This window comes from Melospiza georgiana, chromosome 8 (assembly GCF_028018845.1).
Source record: "Melospiza georgiana isolate bMelGeo1 chromosome 8, bMelGeo1.pri, whole genome shotgun sequence".
Classification (NCBI taxonomy): domain Eukaryota; kingdom Metazoa; phylum Chordata; class Aves; order Passeriformes; family Passerellidae; genus Melospiza; species Melospiza georgiana.
The window spans coordinates 25,273,069-25,296,477 of NC_080437.1; the positions used below are offsets into that span (position 1 = coordinate 25,273,069).

Genomic DNA, 23,409 nt, shown 5'->3' on the forward strand with positions numbered 1-23,409 from the left:
ATGATAATGCCTCTTCTTAGTGGTTGGGTGATTGTAGCTGTTTGGTTCAAGAGGGGAAATACACTTTCTCCAAATATTCCTATTAGCACAATTTTGCTTGTCTGTGCATTAATCAGTGATGAGTGTAACTTATTTCTACATTTGGTGGGTTCATGTTTGTTGTTTGTGTTTCAGACCACTGTGAATGTCTACAGGCTGGCTGAGGGAGAACTGTGGTGTTGTGGCAATTTGTAAGGCTTGGACAATCCATGCTGTTTGATTTTTGCATCTTTTAACTTTAAAATAGGTTTTAAACAGGTTTTTTTTTTTTCTTAATTATATAATTCCTATTTGAATAGGGAGGAATAGCAAACGAACTTGGTCCAGCAGGGAAGCTTCCTGTACATAAACAGTAACCAGAAAAGATGCTGAGCTTAAGCCCTGTGGCATTTGCAATGATTGCCATTTCTCTGGGGCTTGGAATGAGGAACTTGCCAAGTGTCACAGCTGGTCCATCACCAGTGATGGCCCATTAAAAAGTTCTTTTTTGCTTGGCTTTCATCCCTTGTGAGAAGAGGGTAGAGGAGAGGGCAGCTCTTGAGCAACATATCCCAGTTCTGTGCCTCTGATGCTGGCTGCCCCTCACTGGGGATCTGACCCTCAGCTGGTCAGGGGTGGCAGCCTGAGGTCCTAAAGGACTTGGGGTCTGACCCACCTGTGACACCCCTGGCCCTTGCTGGCATGTCTAGATGTCTGCATTCATCCAGCATTGCTGTTCCTCCTCTCCACACCTTGCCTGGCGTTGGATCTCTCTGTCTCCATGGTGCCTCTTCATGTTACTCTTTGCTTATTTAAAAAGGGAGAAGAAAGCCAGGTGGTGTCAGTTTCCATCATGTGTGCTGCTAATTCACCCTCTTACAGTCCTACTCTGTAATTTTCCCTGTGACTAAAGGGGAATCATTCCACCCAGTGCTCCATTAAAAAAAAAAAATTCTAACAAGGCTTTTCAAGAGTGCAGAGAATAAGTGAAGAACCCCCATAATTTCTTCTTTAGAAGACAAAAAAAAATATTTTTATTTTATTATTTTGATTAAAAAACATGAACACCTGACTTGTAAGGTAAAAAACAGATGGTAGACGCTCGAGGGGTAGTGTGCACACACAAAACATCTGCTGTGCAGACAGTATTTAGAAAATTATGATATCAGAGCCTATTGCATCCCACAGGCTGTAAATTGTGGAAATGCCCCTAAAAAACACACCTCCTAGAATAGGAGGTAACTCCAGCTTTGAGTGCCCTGAAATGCTAGGCCTGGATCTAGTTGTGTTGCCCTGATAATGGTCTGTCCATGCCCCAAGGGTAATTGTTTAGGGTTAGGTTCCTCACCCCGTTCTTCTGCTGTCCCCCAGTGCAGGTCTGCTGCCTGCATGATTTATCCATGGAGTATGCCAGATGTGAGAGTCCAAGTCCTGTTTCTCTGTTCTGCCTTGTTATCTTCATTATATGTTCTGTGCTCAGAGAGATATTAATTTCTGAATATCATGCTTCCCATAGTGGCTGCTTAGCAGCCACATCATTGTGGTCTTAAAGATACAAGGCCAGATGCTTTCATTTATACTGGATAAGCCTCTGAGGCTTATATGATCAGTTCCCAAACAATAATTTACAGAAATATTCTGCCTTTTGCATTCCAAGAAGTTTGAAGGCTACTTTGACAATAAATTACTTACAAGAAATTTTATCCAAATTATCTTCTATGTTGTATTTTAATCTATTTTCCTCTCACATGTTCTTTTGCTTGGTGTCTTTATAGACTTAACATGACTATCCAAATGGAAAATCTCATCTTAAATATGAGTCAGCATAACCAGCTTTTACAAGCATGAAAACTCTCCAGATTACGATACCTTTGTACTGTGAAAATGAAAATTTAAAATTATATGCTGCGTATGGTGAATTATTTATCTATCTCATAGGCAATTAACTACAGCAAATTGTATGAGTCTGACAAAGCAAATGTCAGATGTTGTTTCCATTTCTGCTTTTGCTTTGCTTGCCTGGCAAAATTCTTACTGATTTCAGTAGTGGCAGCTTAAGCCTTGCGTATGTTTAATTTTCATAAGCCAGCAAAAATGTCTTTCCTCTTCATTGTGCCCATTTCCTTTAAATATTTCTGTGTGCCTTTACACAACTCTCCCACTCAAATTTTAACATCTTCCAAGTCTCCTTCCTTGGCTCAAGTTGTCTAAATCCCAACAAGTATTGGCTCAGACTATGGTCTCACCCAGCTAAGGGTCCATCCCTGCTGTGGGAGACAGATACTGCTTCTGTTTGCTAGGAGGTGAAATAAGGTATTGAATAAAGATGCTTTTCTGCATTGCCTGATTTTTGAGCCTCTTAGGTGTTTCACAGACTTGCAAAGCAGCAGATGGATAAATGGTGTCAGCAGTATAGTGTAGGCTGTGAGGGAAAAAGCAGTTACTGAGCTTTAGGCTAGCATGAACAATATCCAGAAGGAGTGAGCAGCAGGCAAACCCCGGTGTTTGAGCACCCAGGGACAGGGGGCTCCCTGTGCTCCCCAAGGGCAGCCAGTTCAAAGGGGAGTTGCTCAGGGGCACTGTGGTATGGGTCTTGTACATATTCTCTTAAATAAACCTCTGCCTTGACAGCAGGTTTGGGGTTTGTCTTGAAGCAAAAACCAATGTCTGGGAAGATCACAAACTCCTAAGATGTGGATCTTCAATACACTTGAAGGTGTTAAAAAGAGCATCATCTGAAATAGCCTCATGTCCATGTAGTGTACAGACCTGTGGTGCTAACATGGAGCGTGCAGAGATATTTATCTTGTCATGCCCATGTCTATTGTTCCTATCTTAATCTAGACAGACAGAAAAGGATTTATACTTCTTAACTGCTCTACATTAATGAAAAACGTTCTCTTCTGTTCTCTCACTGAAGCTGAAGGGCAAATAGTCTCTGAAGTGGGGGTGAGACCACAGTCAGACCTTGAATGAGATCTTGGAAATGTCAGTGGACTCTGTTCACTGTGTGTGAGTTAGAGGTGTGGCAGAGTGCAGTTTGCTGAAGATCCAAGTTGTGGAGCACTGAGCATCAGTTGTCTGTGTTTTCTCTTTGGAGGCAAAAGCTGGGTCAGAGTCGAGTAGGGATTCCCCTGGGATGTGCAAGTGTCTCCTGTGGACAAGTACATGCTGCTGCCTCCAAAAGTGGTGCTGGTTCTGGCCCCTCAAGGTACACAACAAGAGGGAATGTGTGAAAATGTCCAGCTTAGAAAATCTGCTGAAGAGTGTGGTGGCTGATCTGCTTTAGAGGCACAGGTGAGAATTTGCTTTCAATAGAGCAGTGTAGGTGGATATTGGGTGAAAGTCTGGTTAAAGACTGTCAGCATTGTGATGACTGTGGCTGCAACTGTGCTGATAAAGCCATTGAAAGATGGACATTTTGTCCATGTGGCTACAAAAGGCTAAAGTGACAGGAGTCATCATAGTTGGCACGAAGCTGCAAAAGTGAAAATGCTTTTGTGCAGCTAAAATGTCTCCAGGACATAAGAACAGCTGAGTTAAGATGACCTGATAGGGAGGGAGAGACACTCTGTTTGGATTGGTGTTGTAAATGATGTAACTGCTGATTTTTACTAGCCTGGGGTATGGCTCACAGGTCACCTTGAACAAGCAAATAGCTGCACAGAATAGCTTTGAGTTTTTGAGTCATTCTGTGGAGCATACACTTTGGTCCTAATAAGCAGTGTTTATTAATCACTGAAACTCAACTTTGATTCTAATCACAAACATTATTTTTAGCCCCTCATGCTGAACAGACTTCAGGTGTATTTTATCTGCTCAAGGGACCAGTTGTGCTGGGGTCAAATCCTGCCTATTATTAGGAATGTGTGTATTTAATAAAATATCTTGTTTATATCTAAGTTAAGCATTTTTTTTCTTAGATAGGTGTGATTTAATGTTTCTGTTTTAAGATGTTTTTCTCTGTTCCCGCAAAACCAAATAATAGTTTGGGAGATCAAGAGAAGGAAGGGTGGGAAGAAGCAGACATCTAAGTAAAACATATGTTGATTGGGAAAAAAATCAGTCATCCTGGGTTCTGGGCCTGTGATTATTTCCACATGCCTGGACCGTATCGCTGTGCTGTGTGCCATTAATGTCATTAGATGCTTTATGCCAGAATGGTTTTTTTGTATGTGCTGGTGAGATTGCAGGAGTGGGACCTTGATGGGTAAACGTTGCCACTGCCATGTGGGCACGGAGGGGGTGCTGCACCTTTCCAAACCCCCTTCTTGTGCTGTGTGGGCACATGCCCAGGCAGCCCAGCAGCCCCTGGAGTGCCAACAACAGCCTGGCTGGTTAAGGAGCCTCCAGGCAGGCAGCAAAGCTTGTCCTCAGCTCTTTTTAAGAAAAACTAACAAGAAAACTGGCTAATCTAACCCCACCTTGTAAAATCTGATATTTTTAACTGGTGCTTGGGGCTGGGAGAATGTTGAAGAGAAGCTTGACGTTCCTATTCAGAGGTGCCTGTGTGTCCAGAAGAAATACCAGCCCCTCATTTTTGTGAGGACTGATTTGTGAGAATGCGAGGCCTTGGGATCCATCGCCATTCCCTTTGGTTCATGGTGAAAGGAAAAGAGATTTGCTTGCTCCTTCCAGATAAAAATACAGTGGAGTCTTCCAGGCCAGAAAACTACTTTTTTCCCCCCTTTTCTTTCCTTTTTTTGTTGTTATTTGAGCTTGCCAGATTGGTCTGCTCTCCACTCTCCAAGTGTGTGGGCGGCACAGAAGAGGTTGCAGAGACAAAGAACTGGGGGAGGGAGGAAGGAGAAGTGAAAAAGCCCTTTGGATTGGAGGCATGGTGCATGGGAGGAAGAGGCACAATGGCAGGAGCAGTTGGGGTTGTTTTGGTTTGCGGAAGCTCGCGGCAGATCAGAAGGAGCTGTGGTAGGTCAGAGACGCTCAGTCTAGATGCTGCAGTGGTGAATACATTAGCATGGTTTAGATCCTGGGGATATGGACATTCTTCTGTGTTTGGTAATATGAGTCTCACGTCCTGCTCTGATCCCTTTTCCTGGAAATGGAGATGTGGGATGGAGAAGTGAATGGAGGGAAACATGACCATTGCTCTGCTTAGTACAATATTTGCACTTTATGTTCATCTGCTTTGTACTTTGATAAAGTAGCTATAAAACAAGTGGCATTTGGTGAAGGTAAAGCTGTGATCTTTTGTCTGATTAAAGACAGGACTGATTAAGTCCTGTTTTCCTGAGCTGAAGAACCAAAACACTTTTCTCATTCCAATATTAGCTGCCCCCAGTCTACTGCATCTGGCTTGTGACCTTTCAGGATACTTCTGTGAGATTGAGTTAGCGTCACAATGTCTTTTGGTTTGAAAAATAGAAGAAATAACAAGGGAGGGAGGCTAAATTTCAGGTAAAATGTGAAAGGCCACAAAGAGTCTAGGATGAGGAGGTACAAAACATCAGTGTCTGGTGAGGGAGAAGTAGAAGAACAGAGAATGGTGAGTAAAAGATGAACAGAGGGCGTGGGAAGGGGCAACACCTGTAACAGGCATGACGTGATTTGTTTGGTATTTACACCAGCAAGATTCCTCTTACCAGGGCTGAAAAATTCACCCTTGCCATGCATTTTGTCCTTGAGGTATTTGACCTCCAGCTCCTTTGGTTCCCTGGAGACCAATGTAAAAGAGCTTGTGAAAGCAGCTCTGTACAGGAAAGTTCTGTAAGTAAGAAACATTTCCTCTGGGATGGCCCTGTAGCAGGAGACAGGGCAGTTTTGGGGTGAAAAGGGGTGCATGAGAAGCCATTCCTGGATGAGGATCACTGAGTGTCCTCTGTGACCCTGGGAGCCTTTCAAAGCCCAGGCTAAAACTTCCTGTGGGCGCAAACAGTGAGGAGCATTCTCATGGACATGAGGGGTGAGCCTGCCTGCCCATCTTGCCAGCCCAAAAGGTTTCTTTTGGATCCTGCTGCCCTTCAGTGTCCTCTCTGGAGGACTTTCAGCAGGGTAATAAAAAGGTGTTCTCAGCTGGGCTAATATTTACATCACAAACATACAGTGCCTTTGCTTGGTTACAAACATGTAAGTGAGAGGCTTTTCTGGGAAAGGGTGGCACAGGAAACAGAGAGGTTATTCACTCTTATCATTGTATCTGCTAAGAAATATCTTTAGCAGCTGCATTTCTTTGACAAGGGAGCGTTATTTAGATTACAAAGTCAGGCTCCCAAAAGCTGTCACGTGCTGGAGTGGAAGTTGTCTATCTGACCTTGGTGCCGGTGCTTTCTGATTGCCTTCTTTACCTCTTTGGTTTCACAGAGGCCAGCCTGTGCCCTTTCTAGAGGGCATTGAATGAAGATTGTTAGAATGAAATAACCTGTTGCTTGAAAAGATCCTTTTTAAAATTTTTGAAAAAAGTCAAAATGTCCTTCTTTAGCTCAGGCAGAGAGGCATCACCATTTCCTACAGTAAACTATTGTGGAAGTGAATGCAGTGCTTGCTCTGCACTCACATGTTAAAGCAAAAATTCCACAAAAATACTGTTGATTCTAGCTGGTGATTTAGTTTTTCAGTGCAGAATTTGGATATTGCCTGTGATAAAGTGTGAACAAGCTACTTATATAGTATAAAAATATATATACTATACCAGTATTCCCTGTAACTTTGTGTGGAAGGACATACTTGGGTTGCTAAAGTCTGCCATAGAACCTTATCATGTGATACTGTTCAAAGTTTCCAAATATTTCATAGCCACAGAACTGGGCTTGAAATAACACATTTCTCAGTCCTGCCATGTTGTCATTGTGCCGTACCTCCAGCTGAAATAAAAATAAGGATATTCTCATGAGATTAAAGAAAATATTTGCTTTAATATAGAAACTTTAGTTTTCTCTGTAGTTCTGAAAACATAAGTCAACTCAGGTGAGTGTTATAAATCAGCATTTCTCTGGTTTTTAAAATTACAGTGTTTCTTCTGGTGATGTGTTTTTATATTCACTTTCCATTTGATTTGGATAAGCCTAAGATTCTTCTGAATCTTATTGTGCTTGAAGAAGTAATGTGAAATGGCAGTGAGAGGCAAAGCTATTAATTTAGCATGGAAATGACGGTCAGAGCTGGAGGCATTTGAGGGCCTGGTTGGTGTCATGCACAGCATGATACTTGCCCTCAGGAATGGGCTTCTGGCAGATTCCAGGGGACCTTGCCCCAGACAGACATGGTTTTTTTCTGTATCATTTAAAAGCTCCTGGTCAGTGTTTTCTTGCCAGGCACATCTTATATTGAATTCTGTGAATTTTAGTCCTTGCTTCCTCTTTGTTTCCCACAGTTTTCTCAATATATTATCCCAAAAGTATACAAGGAAGAGGGAGCACTCTTGGCTTTTGGTGCAATAATTTCTTTCCTGACACCTTCATGCCCTGAGTCACTCTCGTTAAAGATAAACCCCCCATCCAGTGGGGGCTTGTGAGCATGTACATGCTGATGGAAAAATGTTGTGCAATTTGGCCTGAGGTCAGTTCAGTTCTTTTCCATAGAAATCCTTCTTCATGCTCAGCTTTTCGTCCCTCTCCAACTCTGCTGTTTCTCTGTTCCCCTCCTGCAGACAGTCAGGCAGGGAGGCTATGATAAAACGCTGAGTGCTGGCAGTGTCAGGGTTAAGACTTGGAAGCTGTGGCAGCTTTGGTTTTACATAAACAGGGGTGACAGCCCTTGAGCAGTGGCATGAGGGCTCTGGCTCTCCTTCACAACCTGGACATCCATTGCAACACCTCCCTGATGTCTTTATTGCCCTGCCAGAGACAGCCTTTACCACTGTGCTGCTGCAGCTCCTGTCACTAAAGCAAACACAGCTGATGTCTCATTTAAGCTAAGTGCAAATGGGAGGTGGTTAGTCAGCCTAAAGATTTTTTCGTGTCCTTAAATTCCCCTTCCTGCTGTGCCTGCAGAGAATTGTATTGGGGTAATTGAGCCACCTGGGTTAGCAGTGGCAGTGCTGTAGTTTGTAGGTATGAGTCGTGATTTAGATTTTAAAAATTTAAGTCAGAATTTTAAATTTCCTTTGACTTACACTGCGAGATTTGGCTTTCATCCAGAGCTGCAGCTTTATAATAATGCTTAATAATGACATAACTCGTTATATTCCCAAATGGCTGCATAAACGTCAGCTAATCAGCATATTGCTTGCTGCAGCAGTATCTGTGTCTTTGCATTGCAGAAAAAGGATTGAAGGTGGAGACACATCTTTTGTCTAAGTCACCTCTGTAAATGGCAATAAATTAATTTTAAAGGAATGCATAGAAGGCAAGGTTTCCTAGCTGTTTCTTGTGCATGTTGGTGAGACTTTATTTTTTGGATGCTTTCCAACTGAGAACATAATTTTTCCTCTGAAGTTACAATGGCATAGGTTCCTGAAGGAAATCTGTTTTCTGTACAGGTGAAGCTTCCCCCTAGGAGCAGTCAGAGACTCATGCTGAAAAAAGACCTAAGAATGTGTTCCCATAAATTATCCTATCTTCCCAGATGAACTCCAGTAGCTGAGAGCTACTGCATTGAGTGAAAAAGGGCAATTTCTAGACAATCTGTTTGTTACCATAGAGTCAAATGTAAGTGGTAATGGAGAAACTGATTGCACTTTTAAACCTTTTAAAAAGTCATTGAGAGAAGATTCCATGTACGTGGTGAACATTAGATTGATTTCCAGAGTTCCCATCTTTTACCCATTCTGTTATTCAAGGAAACTTCTTGGACTGTTTCTTGGCTGGATGTCTCTACCTGCAGCACCGTTAAAGGAGGTGAGATCCCCATCAAGAGAAGTTTTAATTCTTGTTTTGTCTTGCTAACAAAGTGTAAACTCCAGTTCTCCATAGAGCCAAATGCAGTTCCAAAGGACTTCTAGCTGCATGAGGCTTGCATGAACTGGATTTTCATTTTCTTGGCCTGGCCTATGCATAACTGTGATCTTATCCTTGATCTCCCTGAGTTTTCATCCTTTTCTTCTCTCTTTGTATCTCCTTCTGTGTTTCCTCCTGTATGAGACAGGTCTCTGCAGAGCTGGTTCTCCCTGCTGTTGTTCCCTGCAGATATCTCTTCTGCTTTCCCTCAGTCAGGGTTGAATGGGCTCTTTGGCTCTGTTGGGATGTCTTTTCCCAGACCATGATGGTTCTTTGGGATCCTCCTTGCTGACCTGCCAGCCTTCCCACCAGGACACCAGGAAAGCAATGCAGATAGTCATAACCCTTCCTGGCCACCCTGTCTGGTACCCAGGGCTGGGAATTTTATCCTGGGAGGGCTGGGAGAGGTGCCCCATTGTTTGCTCAAGGCTGCTTGGAAAGACCCAAGGTTTTAGCTATGGCTTGATGTCTGTGAATCTATTTTCAGAAGTGCTCTGCAGCCTCAGCATCCTACTCTTGTGGTTAATAAGTATATTTAGCAAGATCAGACACTGCCTCAAAATACTCCTGCTGCAGATTTCTCCTGGCTTGGACAGCAACACTGCTGCTTGGCCAGAGTTTGCTGGATGCAGTTCATGAATGGAAATGGATTTAGGGGCTGGGTTTTTGTTGGGTCCAACCTAATACCTTTGTCAGTGATTTAGGAGGGTGTGCAAATGGTGATGTTATTGATTTTTATACTTGACGCCAAAATGGGAGGGTTTATCCTTATTGACAAGGGCAAAGAAACAGCCCAAGGGGATCTGGAGTGTATTGACAGAGAGAACTGTGAAACAGGAACAGGGCAATGGGAAGGATTTCCCTTTGTCTAGAGGAGAATCTGAAACATGAAAGACTGAGGAGTAATTTGGAATAGATAAAGATCTGAAATGGGCTTGGAGGTGGCCAGAACAAATCAGCAGTAAGTTTCAGTGTGATGTATCTGTGAAGGAAAGATTTGCCATATGGCAAATAATCCTCAAGGAATTATCACAGAACAGGGATGACAGGCCATTCTACTGCTGTGGATGGCTCTGAGGGTCTGTGTGCCCCAGGAGCAGCTCCACAGCACCAAGGGAAGCTCAGGGGTGGGAGGGGATGCTGGATTCTTTTTGAAAAAAATCCCCAAATTTAAAATCAATTGAAATTGTTTATAATTTTCTGCCAAACAGGATGACTCATTCTGGCAGTCTGCCCTCTCCACCCTCCCCTTCAGACAAACAAACAAAGCCAATAAGTTACAAAAAATAAAATAATCAGACAAGATAGCAATTCACACTTTTCCTTTTGGTGTATTCAAAACAAAGGGCCTAATTTATTTTTTCTTTAAGGACATCATTTCAGAGCTGGATTGAATGACCATAACTTGAAAAAATGAAGTAAAAATAACTCTGAAAATAAAATGGCTCATTTTGAATTAAAGAAACATTTTGTTCAGTGAGACGCACAAAGCATTCATTTTTGGGCCAACATGAAATTATATTTTTTTTTCTAGCAATCTCTTGGTTGAGGCACTGAACCAAGAAGTCAATTATTCACAGAGCTGTAGCAAGATTAAGGTAAGGATGGAAAGCAGAGCTGAAATGAGAAACTGAAGGAGAAAACTTGGGATTGAATGTCCAAGTCAATCTTCATTCCTCCAAGTGAAACGTGGTATTTGATGTTGTAAATTTCTGGACCCATTGCCTGAGAGGGTGAGGTGCCCCCCAGAAGATGAAAGCAGCAGTGTCCTTGTGGCATCTGTGGGTCCCCAGCAGCCAGGGAGCAGAGCAGGGTGCTGGGATGGGTTGGTGTGACCTGAGAGTTGTCCTGCACCCATTGGGGCTGTAGGGGCCACACCACGGTGCTCGGGGCACGTCCTCACCCCACTCGCTGCTGCAGCAAATGCAGCATCATCTGGGGAGGGGGGAAAAAAATAGAAGGAAAAAAAACCGAGATTCTTCTTCTGCCAAGAAGCTGCCATGAGCTCTGCAGAGTGTGACTTTGGGCAGGGATGAGCAGAGTGCTGCCTGCGTGCTGCTCAGCTGAGGAAGAGCTGCTGCTTGGCTCTGGAGAGCACTCTCGGCTGGGCAGGTGGGAGCAGGGGTGAGCCGGCAGCGGTGACTGCATGGAGGGCTCGGGACAGGCTCCTCTTGCAGGTTGAAAATGCTGGACACAGCTTTCCTCAAGCACGCAGCACTAGTGCAAACACCCTGACTATGCTTTTTGGCTTGGGCTTTTTTTGCACTGCCTTTTTTTTTTTCCTTTTCTTTTTGTTGGTTTTTTTTTTTTTTTTTTTTTTTCCTCCAAAGTGCTGAGACCTCAGCACACAGACATCCTAAGCAAATAATCCTTACAACACAGGCAAGAGAAAATCTTATTTCCCTTTTTTCCGGTGGCAGAATCGAGGCAGTGGGATGGCAGGATTTGCCCAGCACCATGGTAAGAGTTGGGAGGCAGGGCTGCTCTCGCGGCTGCACAAGTTTCACTGCCGCTCCTTTGCAGAGAGGGGAGCGACTGCGGCGCAGCACAAAGATGCATGAGCTGGTTTCCATCGAGCCAGCTGGGATCTGCCGCGCTGGCTGTGGCAGCTCGGTGCCTGCTGTGTTAATTTACCCACAGAGCAGCGGACAGGAGAGATGCAGGGAGAGGAGCGAGTGGGCAGGGGCGTGCGGTGCTGGAGATGGAGAGGAGGGAGCGAGCGAGCTCCTGCACGGACTGCGGGATGCAGAGAGCAACCGAGGGACCATCCCTGGCTGCGGTGCCCTGCGCACCTCCTCGCACCGCTCTCGGCATCCCCCTGCTTTCCCTAACGCTGGCCATTATCCATCAGCAGAGGTAATGAGCTGGAGCGCAGGAGGCATTGGATCTGGGCTGAGCATGCCGGCCCCGCACAAAAGAGTTTACGGGGGGTAATGCTTTTATTATTTCAGTCTGTGGCGAGCCATTCTGCCTTTCGAGCACTTATTTATGAAATAATTAATAAATATTAATATTAGTAAATATTAATATTAATAAAACTATTAAATAATTAATAATTAGCCCGCAAAAGCCGTTTGAAGACTGGTGTGGTGATGTCTGGTAATAAATTTTAGCTTTTCTTTTTCCCCGTTCTAATTTATTCCAGGGTTTTGCAGTGGGGAACGAAAGTTTCACGTGGCCAGAGTCGTTTGGTTTTATAAATGAGTTCTTAATTTTTGTTTTCTTTATCTTTCCCCGTGGAGTCAGCGGTGCCTCCCGCTTTGTTCGCAGCACCGCCGGGTTTGAGCCGGGCCGGCCGCCCCGCTCGTGGGTGCCGCGTTCCGCGCCGTGCGTGGGGAGGGGGACACGCTCTATCGGTGAAACGCCGGCAGCTATTTCAGGAGGCGAAGTCTCCTCCTTCTTATGTAAATAAAGATGACAGCTCGGAGCGCCGGTGCCGCGGCGGGAGGCGCGGGTGTGGGCGGAGGCAGCCGGCGCGGGGCAGCCGCGTCCCGCGGGGCCCGGGGACTGCGGAGCGGAGCCGGGGCCGGGGCCGGGCGGGGGCTGCGCCGACATGGGCGGGCAGGTGACGAGGAACCTGCTCTACGGTAAGCAGCGAGCGCGGGAGGCGGCTGGGAGAGGTGCGGCGGGGATGCGGATTCTGCCCGGCTCTCCTCCCCGAGCATCCCCCTCCGGGAGCAGGGCTGGAAGCCCGGGCTGGGATGGGGCTCGTCTGGCTGAACACGGGGGTAAGGCGTAGATACCTGCCCGGGCAGCGCTGACAGGCTCGCTGTGAGGTGTCAGGGTGGAAGGAGAAGTAACTGTGTCCGTGTGTATCCGTGTGCGCTGGGTGACAGCCCCGCCGGGAAACGCCAGCCCCGCTGCCAAGGTTACTCAGCGGGCTCCCAGAGCAGTCACCTTATTTCTCCTTGCCACCAGCAGTTTCTTAGCTGAATTGCTAAGGTTCGGAACGAATGTCGGTGTGAATTGTCGGAGCTGAGGCTCTGAGAGCAGCCCTGTCCCTGGGTTTGTTGGGGGATGCACAGCGGGGCGAGGGAGGAGCTGGGGAGGGACCGGAGTGCCCTGCACAGGCCAGCCTTACACAGAATGTGAATCCATGGACAGTGTGAGACGCGTCCCTGCCTGCACAAATCTCGTGCAATTAATACTTCTGTGAGAATATTGCAGTCCTTAGCATGAAACCCGTGTCTTGCTCTGAAACGTTCTGCGTGGGTTTGCACGTAGTAAGTGTGCTGCCTGCTCAGTGAGGTGTGAATGGGGCTCTCAGAAACCCTTCCTTGTCACAATAGTAAACATGGATATGGGAGACACAGGTAAAGCACTGTGGAGGATCTCATATCCTTGAATAGAGATACATGAGGTATATACATTTACACTGTGAATATTCATATTACAGCCCTGATTCTTCTCATATTTTCTACCAAGTCCAGACGCTATAGTTTAAGGAACAAATGGACATAGTTAGGAAGTAAATGACTCTCCCCAAAGATATTTAGCAAGATGATAGTGATTTTTTATTTGTTCATTGTGTGTATTCTGAAGTTTCTGTGGCCTGACCTTATTTCTTATTTAATCTCATGATATGCATGCAGTATGCAGAATAATTGTACTGCTGGATCACCCCAAAAAAAAAAAAAAAAGAAAGAAAAACCCTTTAGCTGTTATCTTGTCATTGTAAGTGCCTTTTCCCCTCTGAAGCATTATTTGAATGAATTTTTTTTTAAATCAGTGAAAGAATGAAAAATATATATGTTTCCTGTGTGTGCCAGGGGCTTGGCATTCCTGTTGGGGCCTTCTCCTGCCTGCAGCTGGCAGTGCACTGCACAGCAATCTTGCAACTTCTGCCTTTCAGCAATTCTACTCCAGCAAGCATGCTTCTCTTTAATTTTTATTTGTTGGAAGATGGAGGTGGTGTGGCTAATTAACTCAAATTTTCCTCTTCAGAGCGGCCACAGACTGTGTTATATACAGAGGTGATGCACTGCTTTGTTCAGCACAGTGATACTTGAAAAAAAAAAATAGGGATTATATAAAAAAAAATCGTGCTACAAAGGCACATTTAACAAAAATAGACTACATCTGCACTTGTGGTTTGTCTGTGGCTACTGTTCCTCCAGTTCCATCTTTCTGTTGAATATTTGTGTTTCAGATGTGTCTCAAAATAGCTGAGGAAAGAGAACAGAATCTCTATCTATTTCTCATAAGCTGAATTGAAAGTGAATGTAATGATACTGAAAAGAGTTGTATTGATAGCCTTAGGACTGACAATCCTTGTCTTACATTGCACAGATAATTAATTAACCAGTGTCCTTCAGACATTCCTGGTGACCTCTCTGTGTGGCAAGGATGAGGTGGGATTTTTACAAGCACCTGTTCACTGAGAATTAATTAAACTGGGGAGATGCTGCTCGTGCTGGGCTGGTCCTGGGCACAGAGCAGGTTTGCTGAGACTTGTGCCCAGAGCTGGGCACACCCTGACCTTGTCAGGGTCATAAAAGCTAATTGAGATAAAAGCTCCTGAAGTGGCTCTTGAAGGAAGCACTCTGTCAAAAACGCCATAAAATCAGGTTGTTTGTTTTAAAAACTGTGGGTGCCCTGATGTAAGAACAGAGGTTTGGTGTTGGCTGCCAGCCAGCTGAACATGAGCCAGCAGCGTGCCCGGACTGATGGCATCCTGGCCTCTATCTGCAGTAGTGTGGCCAGCAGGACAGGGCAGGGGCTGTCCCCCTGTACTGGGCACTGCTGAGGCTGCACCTCGAGTGCTGTGCCCCGTTCTGAGCCCCTCAGTCCAGGAAGGACATGGAGGTAACCAAGTGAGTCCAGAGAGGGGCCACAGAGCTGGTGAAGGGTCTGAAGGGTTAATCATTTGAGGAGCAGCTGAGGGAGCTGGGGGTGTTTAGCCTGGAAAAAAGGAGGCTCAGGGGAGACCCTGACACTCTCTACACCTGCCTGAAAGGAGGATGTAGTGAGGGGGGGTCAGCCTAATCTCCCAAGCAGCGAGGGATAAGGACAAGAGGAGATGACTCAAGTTGTGCCAGGAGAGGTTTTGATTGGATATTAGAAAAAACTTCTTCTTTGAAAGGGCAGTCAGGTGTTGGAAGAGGCTGCCCAGGGAAGTGGTGGAATCACTGGCCCTGGGAGTGTTCAGAAAGCATGTTGGTGTGGTGCTTAGGGACATGGTGGTGGTGGTGGACTTGGCAGGGCTGGTTAGGAGTTGGTCTTGGTTGTCTTAGAGATCTTTTCCACTCTTAATGATTCTTGATTCTAGGTTTGCAGCAGTCATGTACAACCACACACGGACCATGAGGAACACCTGGCATCATTTTGGCCCCTTTCACTCACAAATGTGCTCTCAAACAGCAAAGATATGCAGCAATCCTGCTGGATAGAGGAGACTCAACATCCTTTGGCTCAAGAAAAGTCACGAGTGGGTGACATGTCATGCATGGGGTTGCATGGCCATGGTGGTGGCACTGGATGTCCCTGGACCTGCACTGATGCTTGGCTGTACTGTGTGAAGTCCTGCAAGCCAGTGCTGCTGATCCTGTTTGAGCCACACTGTGAGGTACACACAGGCTCACATGCACAGGCATCTCCCTGGGTGAAAAAGCTGCTTTCCCATTGATAGGTGGCTGCAGAGCCATGCTCCTCTGCCCTAAGGTGGAGATGGTGGGTGCTGGATGGGCCCTGAGTCACCTGAAGGAAAGTTTCCCACCTGATGGGACTGGGAGGAAAAATAAACTTTTAGCTAGCATCACTAAAGCTGCCTGAGCTTCCTAAGAGAGCTCCATTTCTGACTTTATTCCCCACTACCAAACAAACCCCAATGGCTTGTACCATGAAGAGCAGTATGTCTGTTTGTGAAAGGAGTCATCTGATGGCTTGAGATGTTGTGTCATGGGATTGCAGTGCTGACAACCACTCAGGCAGTCTCCATCTATGTCCCTATTCCTGGCACTGTGACTGTCTCTGTTCCTCTTTCCCATTCCCCCCTGCTTTCCCACACCCTCTGTAGAAATCCTCGTGGTGTTTTCCAGAGCAGTCTATGCAGCAAGAAGAGAAGTCAAAATAGGAGGTTCAAAGGTAACACAACCTTGATGGACAGGATGTTTACTTGCTATTTGAAGTGTAGTATCTATATATGCACTGCTTAACAGTATTTTAAACAGGAAGTGCTGATATGGTTCCTTGTGATTCATAAAAAGCTGGTTTCTACAAGAATGACTGTATACTACAATCTTCCGATAACAGAGTCAGGGTTTATTAAGTTATAATATTAAACTACTTGCTAGCTAATCATGCTTGAAATAAATGTCTAATAGATGCATATGTCATAATACTCAGGTTCTTTTTATGTGTTTGGTACAACTTTCATCTGCTGCAGTAGTTTTTCATGCCTCGTACGGCCGTGAGCAAGCTGCTATTTGTAAAAGATCCTATTCTTGATTTTAGGGGCCAAATCTATGAGATTCAGTCTAAGGAAAAAAAAAATCCCCAAACACCTGGCTACTTTTTATGTCTCTTTCACTAAGAACCAAGCTGACCCAAAGTGATGGTTTAGCCAATGAAGCTGCTGCACTGTGTGGTGGAGGGGTTCAGTGTAGGTAGGCGTGCAGAGGTTATGATGGCACGTGCACATCTCTTCAGAGGACCTTTGACTTGCCAGAGTTTACACTGTGGGTTAGTCCATGTGCAGGGAGTATGTCAGTCTGCATAGCTGCACATTTACTCAATAACTACTCTACCACCACTGGTAATTATTAATAAATCAGTTGCAGGGCTTTGTTTCACTTTCAGTTTAATTACTCACGTCACTGGCAATTCATCAGAATTTTGCTGTGGAATCACTTTTACAAGGAGCAGGGGAAAAGGCATCTCATGGCACGTTTTCCAAACTGTAATTGTATGGCATCAATGTAATTGCAAAGCAGTCCCAAGTGAGACATATCTGGTTTTCAGCCCGGGAGGTGGTGCTGACTGACAGGTGTGATTTTCAGGTGGAAGGGCAGAGTTTTTAAGCTGCTTGCAGAAGGTGCTCTGTAAGCTGTGAGTACAATATAAATAATGGCTCGTGGGTCTTTGTGTGGTGTATGCAGAGGATCACATAAGGGCTCTGCATGACCAGATTTATATCCCCCATATGTAGGTCTGGTGAGCAATGCAGCCACATTTGTGTGCTGAAAAATGGAAGAAGGAATCAGGAATTAGGAATTATAGCAGGACTTCATCCACACTGCATGGGAATAGGCTTTTGGGTGGCTATCTGGATTCATTTCCCATTTCATCGGGATCTCATTTTCCGTGGACATTCCTTTCCTTCCTGGCTGGTCATTTATTCCTGTACAAAAGAGTGTGAAGCTCTCCCATGATCCTTCCCCCACATTTTGTTCTCCTGGAAAACAGTTTCTGGGTCTTGTTCACACATGTTGGTGGGAGATCTGGAACATTTGAGTGCTGTGTGGAAGCCTCAGCCCCCATGGCAGTGGCTGAAGAGCTCTGGGGAAGAGCAGAGGGTGGAGGCCATTTCCCCAGTGAAAAATGGCTATGGTATGCAAGTTATTTCACTCTTACTTTGCCCTATAGAGCTCTATTTTTTCTCTTTCTCTGAATTCCTTGTAGAACGGTGGATGGTGTATCTATATGCACGTGCTGAAACCAGCCCCACACTTCGTGTCTTGCTGTCTGTTCATTGTACTGCAATAACCATTCCAATTACCACAATTTACCCCTGCAGTTAATATCACGAAACTGCATTGTTCTCAAACACACACATATATTCTAGCTTAATGATTTCCATCTTCTTACACCTAATTAAAACTTTGTGTATCCCAGAAGAAATAAGAAACAGCAACCCAAAAAACCCCAAAAAACCAAACCAACACTAACTGCTAGTGAGATTTCTCTGCAAATTAGTGTTGATTTATATTCTAATAATCTCTGAGTTGTTGTCTAGATTTTGGGGTAACTTGCCATTTAATGGAGTGACTTGTGATGATATCAAACTCACTAAGGGTTGAACATCTCTATCCTTCAGACAGTTGCTTGTTGAGAACTAATACAGGACTGAGGAGAAAAGGTTGTTTCTAAACCCCCTCTGCTTTCAGCAATTGCCATATAGCCCTGTAAGCAAGAGTGTCTGTGTGTATGAGGAATTAATCCTGTTCAGGGTTGGATTAACTGGTGCAGAAGACCTTGGGCAGGGTGCCAAAACAGTGTTGGCATTTGCTGAAAGTAGAACTTCCAGAGATTATTTTGGTGCGTGCCTCTGACCCGTGTGTCACCTGCAAGTGTCCCAAGGTGACCAATAATAGAGCGTTATCTGCTGCTGACAACTCTTGTGACAGGAAATGTATGATCTCTGTATGTGGAGATTTTATAGGTAACCACGTTTATACCTGAAAACTGCTTTATTTATGAACGGCAAATGAGTTTTTCATTAGCTGTGGTAGTTTTTGAGTGTAGGGGTCTTGCTCCAATGCTGAAAGCTAAGGCTGTTCTCATTTTGTCCTTTGCTTTCATGACATTTTCTCATTAACTTTTCTGCCAGCTTTGATGCTCTGTCCTGGTGGGACCTTGGGAGTGAATGTTGTCAGGTTTTGTTGCCTTATTTGTCTCCTCTTGGACTGCTCCTTTCCCTCCTCTGTGTGAATGCATTCTTACCTCTGATCCTTCTTCACTTCTTCCTTATTTCTCCTGGTTTCTTAAGAATGATGGTTGCTATATTAATCTATCATTCAATTAGTTTAGAGGCAGCAGGTGTCTCTTCAGGAAGGTTTGCAGGGTCTATTGACATGTTCTAGGAAATCATTTGCATATTTAATCAAAGCAAGTACTCCCACAGCCTGAACATTCACATTGTTAATAGTATAAAATAAATTTACCAAACAGATATGATTACCATTGCAGACATAAGCAGGAATTAAGAAGAGGTTATCTCTATACATATAATCTCCAAACTTATATGGCTGCTTTAGTTTCAATAAAGAACTTCGCATCAATGATATCTATATGTGCACAGGGTTGCATTAAGAACAGTCTAAAAATTAACCCTAAAGGAAAGGGAGTTTCCTGTAAAGTGAAAGCAAACCAAGGGGTGGAATTAATGTTTGCTCTCAGGAGTTGTCAGGGGTCAGGATGACACAGAGGGTGCTGAGCTACAGGAGTGTGACTGTGAGCCACAGGATTGGCAGTGCTTGTGCCCATGGTTGGAGCACATGCTCCAGCCCTGTGGGTCCCTGAGCTTTGCTCTGGGGTTGATTCCCTTGACTGTTCTTGTCCTTTCATTTTTCGTCTTGTTTATTCACCTCTAAATCAATGTTTTACTTTGAAAATGGTTTTCTCTGAGTCCAAAATGAGTCAGAGCCACCTTCTCTGTAGCTCTTGTTGATTTAGTCTCACCAGTATTTCTGTTCCTTGACTCTGTCTCTTGAAAGGACACTGTAATTTGTTAGCATTAAAAATAACATTTCAGATGACTGCAGTTGATGGTGCTGAGGAGAGAAATCCTTTGGTTCATCTGAGATTTACCATGGGCCTGGTAGCTGAAAGGGGGTGGGCTCAGAGTGAGACATAATTGATTGGATGCATGAACTTACTTTCTTCATTAGACACATTGATAGCACTTCTGTTTTAAAGAAGAAGGGAAATAGTAAAATAGTCATATAATAAAAGCTATACACATTCATGAGCATTATACAGTGTGCTCCTGATTGCCTCTCTTCTAAGAGCCAGCATCAGCAGAAATCTGAAGTTCTTGCCCTCTCCATCAAGGTAAAAGAACTTTTTTTCAGGAGAAACCTTTGTGTTAAACCAAGGCCCCTTGCTATGAAAATCAGCTCCTTTTTGGGGTTCAATTGACCTAATTTTCTGCCTATACCAGTAAATACAGAGAGGGATCATGGAGGGGTCATGTAACACTCATACTCATGGTCTGACTTTGCCCCATCAGGCTGTAGCTCACAGGGTGGTTCTGCACAGGGGCTGTGGGAGGCAGCTCCATGCCAGGTGACCTTTCCGGACATGCTGGGTCAGCTCCCAGGGCTCAGAAACTTGCTCACAGGAGACTTTGATGAGGTCTGGAAAACAGAAAAGGACCCAACACTTGTCTAAAGGAGAAAGGATGTGACTTTCCTATAAGGTTTGCCTGGAGAGCAGAGGCTGATCCCATCTTTGACTATCCTGACAAGAAAGTTCCCACCAGTGACTTGCAGACGGCTCAGTGTGATTCTGAAAATGCTGGTTTAGTCTCACTTCTGGTAAAGTCTTTGGGTTACTTGCTGTGATTTCATGAACCTTTTTCAGGCTGACAGTGCCAGATTTTCCCTGTGATAGGCCCTGCTGTGCAGCCACGTGGCGCCGTGTGGATGCAACACTGGAGGTTTTGGCCAATAGACTTGTCAGTGAAAACAGGGCCTGCTGTGAGATACTGGGGTGGGACTGAAATTGTGTTTTTCAAGAAACTCTGAGGCTTGTGGCCTGGCTTAAGCAGAGCCCAAGCAGTGTCTCCTGAAGCAGGAGGGAGTTTGAAGGAAACATGTGCCTGGGTTTGAGCTGCACCTTGGCAGGTCTGGGAATTGGTTGTGGGGTTTTGGCTCGGACTCCTGCAAGAGCCTGTTTGTCAGCTCCCTGCAGTGCTCCCCAGCAGCTGAGCACTCAGCTTCATGGAGTTCAAGTGATCCTCAGGCTACTGCAAGTCCCAGAGCTGTGTTATCAGCCAGGGGGAAGCTGTGCAGCCTTGAGAGAAGTGGATGGGTTTGATCCTGGGAGAGCTCTGCCTGGGGAGAGGAGGTTTCTGCCTACAGAGCAGGGATGGAAAGGTGCTGTGCAGAGCCCCAACGGAATGCTCTCCCCTGTTTGCAAGAGTAGAAGGGGATTTGAGCCATAAACCACATTGTGGCACACAAAGAAGCCATTTTAATTTCAGTCTCTGCTGGAGGCACCACATGGAAAAGAAAATGTGATTGGTATGAAAAGAAATGTTTACGTTTCTAGGAGCAGAGACCTCCCAAATAATTAGTATCACTTGACAAACTGCTGTTTAAAATGCAAGTGGTTTAAGTGCTGCAGATCAACAGGCATTTGTCAGAGCTCTGGTGTAGATGTGATCCCTGCTCTGGGTTGGTTCCTGCTGTAAAGAAAAGGAGATTTACAGTAAACATCTTTTGCTTAAGGAAAATTTCTCCATGGTTTTATCTTTTTCTTGGTTGGATAAACTAAATGTTACAAACTGGACAAATGGCATCTTGATGGCAGTGGTGTTTGGGATGCTGTTTTGGAATGAAAGAAATCCTGGATTTTATTTTTTGTTCATCAGACCAGGCTTTTGGTCAGAAGAAAGATAGAAATGTCTCATTTTCTTTAGCTTTTGGGAGGAGGAGAGTAAAGGAAAGGCTTTTGGGTGAGAGTTTTGAAAGCCACAGCTTCTGATCTGCCTGTCTGTAATATTCACTGACTCAATTAAAAGTACTAAAAAAACCCCCTTACTTTTCTCCAGGGCTGTTTGAAAACTAACTGAAGACATAAGGGTTGTTAAGAATTGGTATTTTTCAAAGGTTAAAAAAATGGCTGCTTATAAAGAGACTGAGATAAAAAAGAAAAAGTTAAAAAAAAAAGTCCATGGAAGATGGAAATAAATGGGTGCCTATGATGTACTGAAGCATCCCAAATCAAAATGACTTCTGTCTTTGCACACCAAATAGAATCAGATTATCAAATATAAAATAGAGCTTTAAGAATCTAATTGCTTTTACAAAGGCATCACTGATGATACAAATTTCTTGCAACTTGCAAAAGGAGAATTGCTCAATTTATTTTCTCATTATCTTAAACTAGTTCAATGCCACCCTCTGTTTTTCATCTCTGAAGGGTAAGAGACTATCATTTGTGGTGCCTTCTTGTTTTATGGTTCTGAGTGAAGCCATGTGCTTAGAAGGAACACAAGACACAAGATTGGGAGTCCTGATGGGTGCTGGTCCCATACAGATCTCACATGGAACTGGAGCTATGGCATGGTAGGAGCTGCTGTTGTTCTTCTCTTAATCTCTCTGCACATCAATGGCTTTGCAAAATTGGCCAAAGAGATCTTGATCAAGAAGCATGGCTGTGACAAGGTTCCTGGGCAAACCTGTCTCCTTCCTGACCAGCCCAAGGCACTCTTGCTTGAGCAAGGGTGGGTGATTCAGTATCTTGATGCTGTGTCTCAGTATCTCAACACTTGCATTTTGGATGGTTGCTGACTGTAAAATGATCTTGCTCTCTTTGGCCTGTGCTATTCTGTGCATGGATCCCAGCAGTCAGGCTTAGGTAGGAAAGTGGGCAGTGCTGTCTTTGGGATGCTACAAAGGATAGAAATTAATGTTAGAAATTAATTCCTGAAAATGGAGATGCAGTGATTGCAGTTCCCTGCATCCTTCCTACACAGGCGTGCAATGGCATTTATCAAACAAAGGATAAAACATCCAGGATATCTGTACCAATGGTAAAAAGGATGAAATTCAGAGAAATATCCTACAAATGTACTACAGATAGATTTGAAGGGGTGCTAAAGTCATTCACCAAGTTTGCAAGAGCTGACTGCAGATCTCACAATGCTCCTCACCAGAGACTCTGGAACCTCAGCCATTTTGCTGGGAGATGTTTCTATCCTGTTAGTTGTAGAGTGGGTACCTGACCTCTCTTCACCCACTCATGAGTTATCCCAGACAGACCTTTCTGCTCTGAACCCTCATACAGCAAAGCATACAGGGATTCAGAAGCTCTTTAGCATTTGATAACTGGAATATTTTGAGATTTATTTGCTATATATACACATGACAATACACACTTTCCATCTTCTCTTAATGCTGTGCTTTGGAAAGTCCATACTTTAACCCTTGGGGACAGACTTTATCAGTTTTGTCTTTAGTGATGTGTCAGAAGCAATAATTTTGTGATACCATGGCTGGTACTGCTGGCTCAGTTAGTGCAGAGTGGGGTGTGTCATACTGAGTGAGCAGCTGTAATAAAGTGTAGATATGAGCAAATTGCCCTTAATAACTTCAATATTCCAGAGATTTTGAAGTGTACCCTCTGGGAAAAAAATACAGATTGATGGTGGCTTGGGATTTGTGCAACTTCAGTTTGATAACAAATATTTTGTGTTTTTCCTCTGTGTGCTCTATTTACAGCAGTACGTTCAGATTTTGAATTGAGATCTGCTTTTGGGTGCAGAAAACTAATCAGGGATATGCTTCATGGCCCAGAGGTCTGGATTTGCAGGCTCCAGTTCAACAGCTGCATCTGCCTGTGCTGTCAGAAAGAGCATCTGTCAGGGATGCAGTGTGGTCCTTATTACATTATAATTTAGTGCTGTGGCTTAGAAAAACAGGACCGTTTATGTACTTATAAAACAACCCCTGCAAACCCCTAAAAAATATTAAAGCTTCGCTGATCTTTCTTAGCAGAAGAAATGCCCCTTATCTGAACATTGACTAAAGGATGTTACACTTTTTTTTAAGCTAAA

At 44.4% G+C, this 23,409-nt stretch overlaps 1 protein-coding gene across 3 annotated transcripts in view; it reads left to right on the plus strand.

Moving 5' to 3' along the window:
* NEURL1 (neuralized E3 ubiquitin protein ligase 1) overlaps window positions 1–23,409 on the plus strand; it is a 139,704-nt gene that overhangs the window by 47,518 nt on the left and 68,777 nt on the right. Inside the window, exon 1 of one of the 3 annotated variants that reach the window (XM_058029364.1) lies at window positions 11,330–11,369. The exons of 1 other annotated variant lie outside the window; for it this stretch is intronic. In XM_058029364.1, the coding sequence (XP_057885347.1) occupies window positions 11,345–11,369 (25 nt within the window). In that variant the 5' untranslated portion in view covers window positions 11,330–11,344. Of the gene's footprint in view, window positions 1–11,329; window positions 11,370–12,441; window positions 12,497–23,409 lie in introns of those variants that run through there. One more of the 3 variants, XM_058029362.1, reaches the window with a different exon arrangement.